The sequence below is a fragment of the Myxocyprinus asiaticus genome, chromosome 45 (genome assembly GCF_019703515.2).
Source record: "Myxocyprinus asiaticus isolate MX2 ecotype Aquarium Trade chromosome 45, UBuf_Myxa_2, whole genome shotgun sequence".
Lineage (NCBI taxonomy): Eukaryota > Metazoa > Chordata > Actinopteri > Cypriniformes > Catostomidae > Myxocyprinus > Myxocyprinus asiaticus.
In genome coordinates this window covers 15,522,796-15,535,270 of record NC_059388.1, presented here as the reverse complement: position 1 = coordinate 15,535,270, position 12,475 = coordinate 15,522,796, and the positions used below count along the sequence as shown (strand labels likewise).

At 38.6% G+C, this 12,475-nt stretch overlaps 1 protein-coding gene across 8 annotated transcripts in view; it reads right to left on the bottom strand.

Annotated features, from left to right (window-relative positions):
- Positions 1-10,052, bottom strand: part of mybpc1 (myosin binding protein C1) — a 47,291-nt gene extending 37,239 nt beyond the window's left edge. For 7 of the 8 annotated variants that reach the window (XM_051688661.1, XM_051688658.1, XM_051688660.1 and 4 more), the window contains exons 1-3: positions 9,824-10,052; positions 1,462-1,479; positions 580-636 (exon numbers count right to left, since the gene is read on the bottom strand). In XM_051688661.1, coding sequence (XP_051544621.1) covers positions 580-636; positions 1,462-1,479; positions 9,824-9,845 — 97 coding nt within the window. In that variant the 5' untranslated portion in view covers positions 9,846-10,052. The remainder of the gene's footprint in view (positions 1-579; positions 637-1,461; positions 1,480-9,823) is intronic. The other variant, XM_051688666.1, reaches the window with a different exon arrangement.
- Between the last annotated feature and the right edge of the window lie 2,423 nt (positions 10,053-12,475).

Sequence of the window (12,475 nt, the reverse complement as noted above, 5' to 3'; positions counted from 1 at the left end):
TGTGTTTCTCATCTCTAGATTATTAATTTAGATCAACATCAATGCCGATAAAAAACATGGATAAATGAGCATTGTTGAAAGCAACTTTGTAGAAATGAATGGAGCCGTGTTGATTAGACTGTCTGACTGACGGCCTATTACATAAGGGTTGTTTTGGCTCATGAAACTCACCTGTGATTGGCTGGATGGTCACTCTATCAGCCCAAAGTAAAAAAACGCAGAGAATACGGTATACAAATCCACCATTTGGACTTGGTATGGGTTTAGTTTGGAAAAGTTTGGGGGACAAAAATCACCTTTTTAAAGAGTGCTGCTATGCCCTTGTGTGTGGGTATGAACCTATTAATCCATACAGTTTGTGTCTGTGTGTATACAGTATAAACGTGCCATGTGTGAAACAATTTAGTTACCTGAACTGTTGTAGCACAAACCGGTAATTTGGTGGAATACCACAGTGGAAACAAACCAATTACACTCTCACACACGTGAAGTAAGAGTGCTATGGGGGAACACAGAGAACCAAAAGAAAACAAAGAGAGGAGAGAAAGAAAGTAGCGGAGTGATGTGATTGAAACCTACCTGTTGGGGTCATCTCAATTGAATTCTCAGATGGGGCGTCAACAGGGGCAACATTCTCTGAGTATGTGACAGACAAAGCAGAGGAATACAAGGGCCTCTTTCAAAGCATGAAGCATGAAGCATCAGCAACACACACACACACACACACACACACACACAGACACACACACACACACACACACACACACACACACACACTGACTGGAGACAATACAATAAACTGACATACAGACATATATACTGTATACACAGAGACAAATGTTCCATTTAAATACATACATGTATATATAGTACATAAATGTCATAATTTCATGGTGAAGGAAATGATCCAAAGAAACCCGGAATTTCTGTTTTGTTGAGTGAAACACAATGATACGATCTCTGAAGCTCAGTAGGCTAATTTCAACAAAATTGCTTACAGCATATTTAATAATTGTTATCAAATGCTACCTATGTGATAAGACCCTACAGAGAAGTTGAAACCCTTTGTCAGAGATGTATCTTATGAAATAAGATGCATGCACGAGTACAGCCATCTTTAACCTAATGATCAGTAAACCAGAGGTTACATGAGAGGGCAAAGCATGTATGACAGTTTTAAATCCCCTCTCTAGCAAACTGGTTTCACAAATTATGTCTCCAAATTCAAAATGAGGGTTGTAGATTATCGGTATAATGGTAACATGGTCTCAGCTGCATCAACAGCCTAGGATCAGCTGACAGAATGTGGAGATGCTGACCACTTCTGACCAGGGAACAGCAGTGACACTTACTCATCACCTGATACATTTTTTGCATTTACACCATTCACTATCCATTTACTAAAAAAACTGATCCAGGATCAGGCAAACAAGGTGATTAAAACAATTATTCACCCCTCACCTTCAGGTTGGCCATCATCTGTCAGGAAAAAAGAAAGAAAAATGACTCAGTTAGGTTTAATATTTTGTAATCTCATGCAATGACATTCATACATTTGAATATAAGTATCCAAATTTTGGGGGGTCACAGTACCTACTACAGACACATATTTTACAGTACAGTAATAGGTGCTTTGTCTGTCTCTAAAGCACTCAGAGGGTCAGGGCAGTACTGTGTTAGTCTTGGTGCATATGTGTAACAGTAGCCAGCTGGTACGTGCTGTGCAGTATGTGTAAACCTCACTCCCCTGGCCTCAAGAGGCACATTAGACTGATGCAAGAGGCCGTAGCCTTTAGCCTCCTCTTTAGCACGCCCGCCTCCCATGCCGAAGACGCCAGTTTGAATCCCGCTCACAGCGGGTCGAGCAGGACTGGTTACATAAACTGTATCTAGATGTTTAGGAATCTAAACAGTTTAAAGAGGGACACAGCGTTACAGTAAACCCTGCGTAATATGATGAATGGTTTCTCACAGAGCCTACTGTGATTACTGAAGTTAAGGAAAGGAATAAAAGGATCAATGAGTCCATACATCTCTTGGTATGATAGTTCTAAAATAAACCTGCTGTTTTATTTAATGATTACTATAGCATAGACACATGACGGACACTTGACTTTATCTTGGTACAGCTTGCAGATTATCTAATCTTCACATCTTTGAATTGGGACCTATGGTCTGATGCTAAATTCAACATTTTATGGTGATTATGTGTATTTAATACTAAGTTCAGGTTTTCAAATTTGATTGGCAGTGCTGTGTTCCAAGAGCGCTAATATTCTGCTTGTCTGTGTTCATGGCTTCTGATTCATTATTTGATTTGTTTTTTTTTTGGTTTTTTTCCTGATTCATTCAGTAATCATGTCTACTGATTACATATTTACATCAGTAGGTGGTGACAAATAAAATAAAAAACACTCATTCACTACTGGAACAATAGAAGTGAACAAGAAAGATTTGTTCACTTAAAAGATAACAAAAAACTGATTTGTTCACAAACGAAGCAACACTGGCTTGAAACTGGAGTTAGTATTGAAAGCAGTGCTGAGAGAGTTTGATTCATCGTTTATTTTGATTTTGTGCACTGATTCATCTGCAGATTACATATTTACTGCAGTAGGTGGCGACAGATTTTATGCAACGAGTGAGTCTTTGAATCATTGGCTCGTTAAAAAAACACAGAGTCGTTCAGTACCGAAACAATGGAAGTGAACGAGAAAGATTTGTTCACTTAAAAGACACAAAAAACTGATTAGTTCACAAACGCTACAACAATGGCTTGAAACCAAAATTGGATTTGAAAGCAGTGCAGAGAAAGTTGTGTGATGCTTTTTCTGAAACTTTTTCACTGGCAAAGTGTTAAAATGTGTAGTTGACAAGTCGTATCATTTTTGTACATGCAATATGATATCTTATGGATAGAAAAGGTATTAGGAGAAAGTAAGGAGAAAGTAAGGAGAAAGTGGTTTAACATTGAATACACACTACAGCTATAAATGAACTCTAAATGAGACCTCTAACAAGTCTCCTGAGCTATGAAAGAGCAAGCTATAACATTCTCCTCAGCGTTATTACATGATGTAAATGTCAGCAGCTTTGTCTCAGCAACCCACCCTTGTTGCCTTGGCATGAGCTGTTGTGAATTCTGTGGGGATGCCAGCTTAGACTGAGCATATAAAAAAGGGATCTCTGAAACGCTCAGAGCAGGACCGCTCCATTCCCACCCCATGCTGTCAGGAGCCAATGTGAGGATTCTCCCTGTTACAAGGCCAATGTGAACACCTGTGCGCCACTCCTTGTTTAGCCTCTTGATATTTATGACATCTCTCAGCTTTCAGATTCCTATTTTTGTTTGCTGTCTCTATCAGTCCATCTCTACTGGCATTTAATGTTCTTTAGTTTACTGTCACTCAGTATAGTCTCTGTTAGCATTTTTTTGGTACTGTATAGAGGTTCCTGTGAACTATAGTATCATCATTCCTTCTGTCATTCCCATTTTTTGGATGGTTGGTTGTCTTCATTTTACTCGACAAAAGTTAAAAAAAAAAAAAAAAACGTTTATTTTTTCAGAAATGGTTGCTTAATTGCTAAGAGATCAATTAAACTTGCTGAATTCCCTGAGTGAGACTGATTTTTATCTAAGATGAAGTGTGTGTAATTTCAGTGGAATTGCAAAAAAATGGTGCGTCCCAAACTGCACACTGTTCTACACCATTTTGTAGTGGAAGTAGTGTGAGAAGAATGTTAACACTGAAAATGCAACAAAAAGAAGTGTACTACGAGTACCCGGATGATGCACTTCTTCAACTATCACAAAGGAGTGTGGAATGTTGGTGCGCTTGCAGTTTGCCATAGGTAGTGGAGGGGCAGAGTTTCCTGGTTGCAATGGAATGGTGAATTTGACAACTAGTGGAACTTCAGTAAAGACAGCACTTTACAAATGTGAGTTGACTGCTTTAACGTCACCCCACACTGTGTGTATATATTCCTTATTTGAGATATTAAATTTGAACTGAGTTTGGCTAATGCGCTAAAGCTAGTGGCAACACACCCAAGTATGTTCCAGGGACACACAAATATTTATTTATAGCTTTATTTCTATCTAAATGCTGCCATAAATGATAATCAATCAAAAATTCAGTTAATGTTCATGTTTTAAAAGTTATTTCTTGGTTCTGAATTATCTTCTTTTCTTTTTGCAATGCTTTATTCCAAAGGAAGATTTTTCTGATCTAAAAGAACAAATGTGTGAAATGACACTCATATTTTGTGATTTGAGTGGCACCAGATAACAAAAACAATTAAAAAGGGGGGCCTGGGTAGCTCAGTGGTAAAATACGCTGGCTATCACCCCTGGTTCGCTAGTTCGCTACTTCGAATCCCGGGGCGTGCTGAGTGACTCCAGCCAGGTCTCCTAAGCAACCAAATTGGCCCGGTTGATAGGGAGGGTAGAGTCACATGGGGTAACCTCCTCGTGGTTGCTATAATGTGGTTTGTTCTCGGTGGGGCGCATGGTGAATTGAGCGTGGTTGCCGCAGTGGATGGCGTGAAGCCTCCACACGCACTATGTCTCCGTGGCAACATTTAAAAAGCACCAGAAAAAAGTAATGCACATTGAAATGGATGCAGGGTCTAAAAAGGTTAAACCAGTCTCCCAAGCATTCTCACTGTCTTCAACTGGTCAAACTCACAGATAGTCCCGTTCTAAACTCACACCATTAGTTGGGCCAATGTTGCTTTGTCACGATGGATGGATGTCAAACAAACAAAGCAATGTTTAGATAGCACCACAGAGCAACAATTTGAATCAACCCACAGCACAGATGGCTTACTAATAGTTGTCTCTGCTTATTAAGATTAGATAAGAGAAAGTATTTAAAAAAAAAAAAAAAAAAGTTTAATACACACTTCACCTTTAAAACTGTTTGGAGATCAAGAAGTTTCTTTGGAAACACCGTGGCATCACCTTTTTATTTTGTTTGATCTCTCTCTCTTTTTGTCCTGCGCATGGTGACACCACCAGGTTATATCTTTGGACACCTCATCACCAATTTGGAAATGACGTGAATCCTTCCACCCATTAAAGAGCCATTTATGCCAGATATGAGCTGGCTGCTGTGGCATTCTGCCCATTTCGAGATCCCCTCTGTCTTATCCAGCAATAACAACAATTCTGAAGGGTACTATTTTACTGTCCCAGTGCAACACAACAGTACGCAGGTATGTTCAGCTGTCCGTGCTGCTGGGGTGAGGACAGACAGGCTCATGTTGTCTCCACACAGCCAAACGGTTGTCACTGCCACCTCCAGCTTAATATAGATCTTTTAATTCAAACCCCATTTAACAAAGAGCACTTTCAGCTACATGCTATTGTCTGACAAGCTAATGTATTGCGACTTAAATTTTATAGTCACTACCAACTTGTTTTTTTTTCCAGCAGACTGAGAAAAGCTGAAATTGAAGGTTAAATTGAAGGTTTGATATGAAACACAACATAAAATTATTTTATTCTATTTGGCAAAATATAATTGTGCTTTATTAGCAAATTTATCTTGCTTTAGGGATGTCAAGATATTTTTTTTACTTGAAAACAAGACAAAAACATTGATAAAGCAAATGAATTTTGATGGGAAATCCACTGGTAGGTTTATTTTCCTGAAACAAATGTCAACACTCTATCAAAATTGTGGCTCAACCAATGGCGTGAGTTTAGGGTGCTACTATTTGTTTGCCAAACCAACGGAGGATGGTGGGAGTGTTTGTGATGCCTTTTTGAAAGCAGTCCTTTTTTTTTAGCAATTCCATTTGGTGTCGCTAGAAGCTCAGCAACTGCACACTTCGCCTTGAATAGGGGTGAGGAGATACAATACACCTTGAGAATGAAATTTGAGAATACATTTTTATCTTTTTATAAATATTCTCCCAAAATAAAGTATGATTATTCAAGCCCTGCTAACTTTGCTGCCACAGAAACTGACAGAGAAAAAGACAGGAGAGGAAACTACACGAAAGAATGACCCTGTCTTTGACCGAGAAAGGAGTGAGAGTGATTACACCACCCCTGTATGAGGAGTGTAAGCTGAGTTTGTAGAAATGGGTTTCCCTTCACCTTTATCCTTTTCTCTGAATTAGCTGTCATAGGGCAGTTAAAGACCCTGAAATAAGTAAAGGTCACACTGACTGACTTTCACAGTCTACCTATGGGGCGGGGGGATGGGGGGGGGCGTTGTGGGTTGCTCCAGGTCAGACTGGTCTGTTTGTTGGTTTTAGTGGATTTTGGGAACTTTTCAGCAGGTTGGAAGACCAACTGAAGACCAGCAGCTCGGAGAACAGCTTAAGCCATATTAAGCCAGCGAAGACCAGCAAACCATCTTAGGCTGGTGTAATACATTGCTGGTTTGAGGAGTGAATGAGATCCTATAAAAGATCCCTTAAAAGATCTTAATTCCATGATCAGCCCTGGTTTAGTTTTTTCTTTTTCTTTCTTTTTTAATCAGGGTATATACACTCACTGAGTAATTTATTAGATACACCTGTACATTTACTTATTCATGAGATTATTTAATCAGCCATTCGTGTGGCAGCAGTGCAATCCAGATGCAATCCAGATGCAGATATGGGTCAGGAGCTTCAGTTAATATTCACATCAACCATCAAAATGAGAAAAAAATGTGATCTCAGTGATTTGAACTGTGGCATGATTGTTGGTGCCAGACGGGCTGGTGTAAGTATTTTTGTAACTGCTGATCTCCTGGGATTTTCATACACAATAGTCTCTAGAATTTTCTCAGAATGGTGCCAAAACCAAAAAACATCCAGTGAGCGGCAGTTCTGAGGACAGAAATGCCTTATTGATGAGTGAGGTCAACGGACAATGGCCAGACTGGTTTGAGCTGACAGAAAGGCTACGGAAACTCAGATAATCACTCTGTAAAATTGTAGTGAGCAGAATAGCATCTCAGAATGCACAACATGTCAAACCTTGAGGCGGATGGGCTTCAACAGTAGAAGACCATGTCAGGCACTTTATAAGGACCATAGTGTTCCTATGAGTGCTCAGTAAGTGTATATACCAATTGGTTTGTTTCATTCCTTTGTTGTTTTCCTGATGGATGCTATTTTTGTTGCATTTTATCACTGAGATCAAAGTTCAAACAAACAAGAGCTCAGGATTCTCTGCATGATAGAGACATTTATTCACTGGATGAATGATAGGAGGACCAGAGATAGAGAGAGGCGAATGGGGATTAAAAGTCTGCTCATTCTGAACTATTCCCGGGGTCTGGAATCCAGTTCCCTGGGGGTCCAGCCCTATTCATCCCTCATCCAGCCTTTTAAAGCCTGGAGTCTGCGCCCCACGGCAACCCCAACCTCTCCCCCCATCAGCTGTTCCCTCAAATTCATGAGAACAATAATTTTTTCTGACCAACACTGTCACAAAGTCTAATACTCTCTCTATCTCTCTCTGTCCTTTTGGGGTTATTTATGGCAGGCGTCTGAGTGAACTCTTACAGGAATCCATCATAATCTAATATTAAAGTTGACACGTCATTTCAAACCACACAGCTTATTATTTTGTTTTGTGGTCTTTCACAATAACCAATTAGAAGCCTTTGTTTATTAATCTAGAAATGATTGCTCTTTAATTGTTGAGGCAGGATGTGTTTGCTTTTCATGGGCAGAGGTGTTATCCATGCCAGAAAAAAAAGATCTTAAACCAGCCTAAGATGGTTTGCTGGTCTTTGCCGGTCTTCTAGGCTGGTTTTATAGGATTTTGGGTGCTTGAAACTGGTCATGGTGGGAGACCACCTAGTTAACCACCTAATTCTGCTGAACACTAACTTGGCCAGGCTGAGAGACCACCTAAACCAGCAAAGACCAGCTGGACTGGACAGGGGACCAGCTAGACCAGCTTAAACCAGCTAAGTCCACCAATGCAGCAGGAATCAACTACAAGTTTCCCTGGGATTCAATCACGAAATGCTTCTTCTCAAAACCTCCTGAAATGTTTCATATAAAAGGGATAGTTCTCCCAAAAATGAAAATTCTCTAATCAAAGAATTTTAGAAGACTATATTAGCTCTGTAGGTGCATATAATGCAAAATCTTTGCGTTCTGCAGAAGAAAGAAAGTCATACACATCTGGGATGGCATAAGAGTGAGTAAAAAATGAGAGAATTTTAATTTTTGGGAGAACTATCCATTTAAGCCCACCAAAATCAGCCCTACCAAGCAGATGACATTTGCTGTGCTTGTCAAACAGCAGCGGTTCTGCATGTCTGCAAATTATCCACAGAAATGGATTGTGTCACCTCACTCACACATTTATGATTATCATCAAAATAGCTACCTTACCATCAATATCCCAAATCCCCCTCATTCTGCTTCATAATCCCCACTGTCTACAGGTTGACAGAGACCTTCAGGAGATATTAAAATACAAGTCATGCACAGAGGAAAGCTAAAGCCAGACCAAATGTAAAATTTAATGTCAGTGGTGCTGGTCATGAATGATTAAATCTCTTACCCAAAAATGAAAATTCTATCATCATTTACTTAAGCAGTACTGAATGTTATTCTAAGTCACTATTCACTTTCATTGCATCTTTTTTTTATGTGTTGAAATTGAATGGTGACTGAGGCTGTTATTCTGCCAAACATCTCATTTTGTCTTCCACGGAAGAGAGGGGATGAGTAGATGATGACAGAATTTGCACTTTTGACAAAGCCCATGAACTAAATAGAAATCAATCAGTTCTAGAATCATAATAGAATAACACATGATTGACATAAGTGCAATGACACAATGCTGCCTGCATCCTCATATTTCTCCATCCATCAGTTAGGATGGAAGCTGATCTCTATATCATCACCCCTGAATTATTTCTCCATTGGGAGGTGACACCCCAACCCTCCACTACCCACTGGGCTATCAGCATTGCATCATCCATCAGAGATGCCTCTGGCACCACAGTAAAGCCGGGCTCTGTGACTTGTAACTCAGCGCTGGGTAAGTCAGCATCATTCTATACCCAGTATCCAGTCCAGCTCAGCTGCCAGCGTACTCCTAATCTCATTGACTATGTGCTATCCATCATAGCAACAGTCATGACAATAGTTACTTTTTATAAAGCTGTTTGAATCACCTCATTATTATCCAACACAATGTTAATTCCAAAGTCTCTCTATTATTTAAGAGCTTGTTTTGTGTGCTTGTGTCACTTTGTCATGCTCATAAAAGTAGGGATGTAGAAAATCAATAATATAAATACAAATACAGTTGATTGTGCTTACTGCCCCATTAACCTATACTGTACATTATTGTGTATATTTTATCATACCTTATAGGCTGTACATTTTTTTTTTTTTTTTTATCTTATGCAATTATAACTATTCTGTGATGAACAAAACTTCACAAAATTCTACATTCTCTCAACTTGTGCAGTGTGAGCCATTGTGTTTCTGCTATGTTCATTGTAGGCAGCATGTGTAGTGTTATTTTGGGATAAACCTACCAAGTCACATGAATTGTTAGTGCAAATCTCCTTGGCTGATAAAGTCAGTTCTGACCTTGGATAGCATCAAAAAAGGTGGAGCAAACCACACAGTGCCACTTATTTTTTATGAGCATGTTTGTTAGTAAATTAGAACTCTATATTGAGGTGACATAAATAAAAAATGTTTTTTATTTCTTGATTTGATCAAATAAGGAAAACAATCTCTTGCTATCCTAAAACCATCCTTTTCTATATTTTGCTGTTTGAATGGCTGTTTCCATCAAACTACAAGATTCGCAGCGTGATGATGGACAGCATCTGATTCTCACCTTTCTTTGTGGGCTCAGGCATGTTGAGCCGTTATCCAGTGGACGGGCACCAGTCGGAGGAGTTCAGCGGTGAGTCCGGGCTGCCAGCCCTAGGTCACTTTGTGGTTGTGATGGGGTGTCCCTAAGCCAGGGGTTGTTCGGGTGGAGAAATGAAAGCTGGAAGTGAAGAAAGCTGCACCAGAGATTGTGGCAGTAGATGAGGATGAGTTGATGGCAATGCAGGACAGTGAAGGAGATAAGGTAACAGATCTGGGGATGATAAACAAACAGGGTTTATATAGAACTCATCCTAGCCACTCCTCTCTCTGTTTGATAATGGGGCCCAAAAAGATCTATAACACCCTCCCTCCCCTTCTTTCCTAAAGTCCTGGGGATTAGATGTGTCTCGCTCTCCCCAGTCTCCTCACCAGCCGGAGTCAGAAAGGGAGAGGGGCTTTGAATAACACAGGATAGGAGAAAAGAAGGAATGGGAATGAAGGAGTTTCCTTTAGTGGAATGCTTTGAATATTTCATGGAAACACTGCTGTTTCTTTCACACAGAATGCATTGCTGTGTTTAACCCTTTAAGCTCGGCAGGACCGCAGAGAAAAAAATAATTATCAAAATATTAATAACTGCAGTCTTGACCAACACAAAATAGGTATTGTTTTAAAGCTTAGGAGCTTTACTTTACAATGCATGAAGGCATTATGACCAAAACTGAACAAGTGCTTTGAAATTTGCAGACAAATCAGAAGTGCTCAGTTTTTATAATTTATTAATAATTTTGCACTGTTCATATTATTGTAATCGGTAAAAACATCAAACTGAAGCTGTGTGTCATATGTCATTGGAAAGATCTCAAAGAGTAGAATACACCAGCCTATTTGTTGTACTCACAGAAAGAAATATAGCAAGTTATAGCTAAGGATATGTCTTTGACATACTGTACATGTTACATGTAAACAGGTGTTGCTTATAAGCAGCATTTAGCTTATAACTTCACAAAAAATAAACAGAACATAAAATATCACATACCATTACTTAGAGGAGGGGATTCCTGTTAAAACGAGCCCAAACACAACGTAATCAGATTTAGATAATCCACACGAAGCACAATGTGCACACAGCACATAATGTGCAATCTTGCTAAAAACGCGTTAGCTTTCCTGGATCAGATGACTTAATTGGAAATGATGTAGTTTTTTCATTGTCCAGTGTTATAGAATGCTAAACCAATGGTATTAGGATTCAGATCGCTGCAACCAGAGGTGAAAGTCATCCAAATATGGTCAGAGGGGATCGTTCACTCTAATTACATATGGACACCAGGAGCCAAGTACATGACACAGACTCAATGATGGCTCAGATGACATCTGAATGAGATCTTGTTACTCATGCCTGCATGTTTTGGAGAGAACATACCTTTAGTCATTGTTGTACATTTATTTGCATGTGTAAGTAGTTCTTATGTACAATTATCATGTCTTATTTGTTTGGAAAGGTTTTTGGACCCTAGGATAAATTATTTTTGTTATGCCATAACTTTTGATTGCTTTGTGTATCAACACAAAATTTCACTCAGTTACAGGTGACATGATTGTGAACAAAACAAAAGCAGTTGTTCGCCCCTAGGTAAATAATGTCACATCAGAAAAATAAGAAAAACGTTTATGTTTTTTGTTTTTGTTTTTTCTGCAGTTTCTTAGGCTGAGAGTCTGAGAATTCATAATCTATATATAAATAAAAAAAATCAATATTTTTTTTAAATGATACCAAACAATTGACCCTCGTTGTTGTTGTTGTTTTTTTGTTTTTTTTTAGATTTATAAGCCTTTAATTCTGGGCATGCCACTGAAACAGGAAATCTTTAAAAACACTTTTAGAGCTTAAAGGGTTAAAGACCCTATTAAATAAAAATTTGAACTTTGTGGCTTTTAGTTTATGTCTATTAGCTTTGAGGCTGTCTATATGCTAGCATACGTCTAAACATTGAAAAAATGACCTTCTAGCATTCGAAATGCATTTTAAATAGATAGTCTTTCTCTTCCAAAAATGGACCAAAATACTGATGACTCATTTTGCACTCAAACTCTTGTCCAATCCCACCAGTTTCCGACTAGCAATACAGCGCAACAGTGCCCACCCACGACTAGCAATACAGCGCAACAGTGCCCACCCACTTTTTTTTATATCTGGGTTCCGGAAGTACTTTTCCCATTTAATTTTTCCATTGGAATTTCATAAAATTGTTTCATAAAAGAGTTCTAAACCATTAACCTAATCAAAAAGCTCCAAAGTGAATCACAATGATCACTCAAACTTTAATTTAAAGCAAACTGTATTTGAAAATTAGACAAAAAGACAAAGGTATAAGATTGTGTACTTACCGTCTTTTGTAAGGAAATGAACTACAATTCCATGAAGCACTGCGAATAACATAATTGAATAAAAAATGATGGAAAAACATGAAACAATTTATTTAAAATGGTTGATTATAAATATAGATTTAATATATTTAAAGTATATTGCAAAATATAAGTAGTTTAAGAGTGTAGGGAAACCAGTTTAGGCTACGCAAACATTAATCTGGATACATTTTAAAACTGGGTTTTTGAAACTTTCTAAACGTTTTTTGCTCACACTGAAATGTATAAAATGCTTAAATCCCCT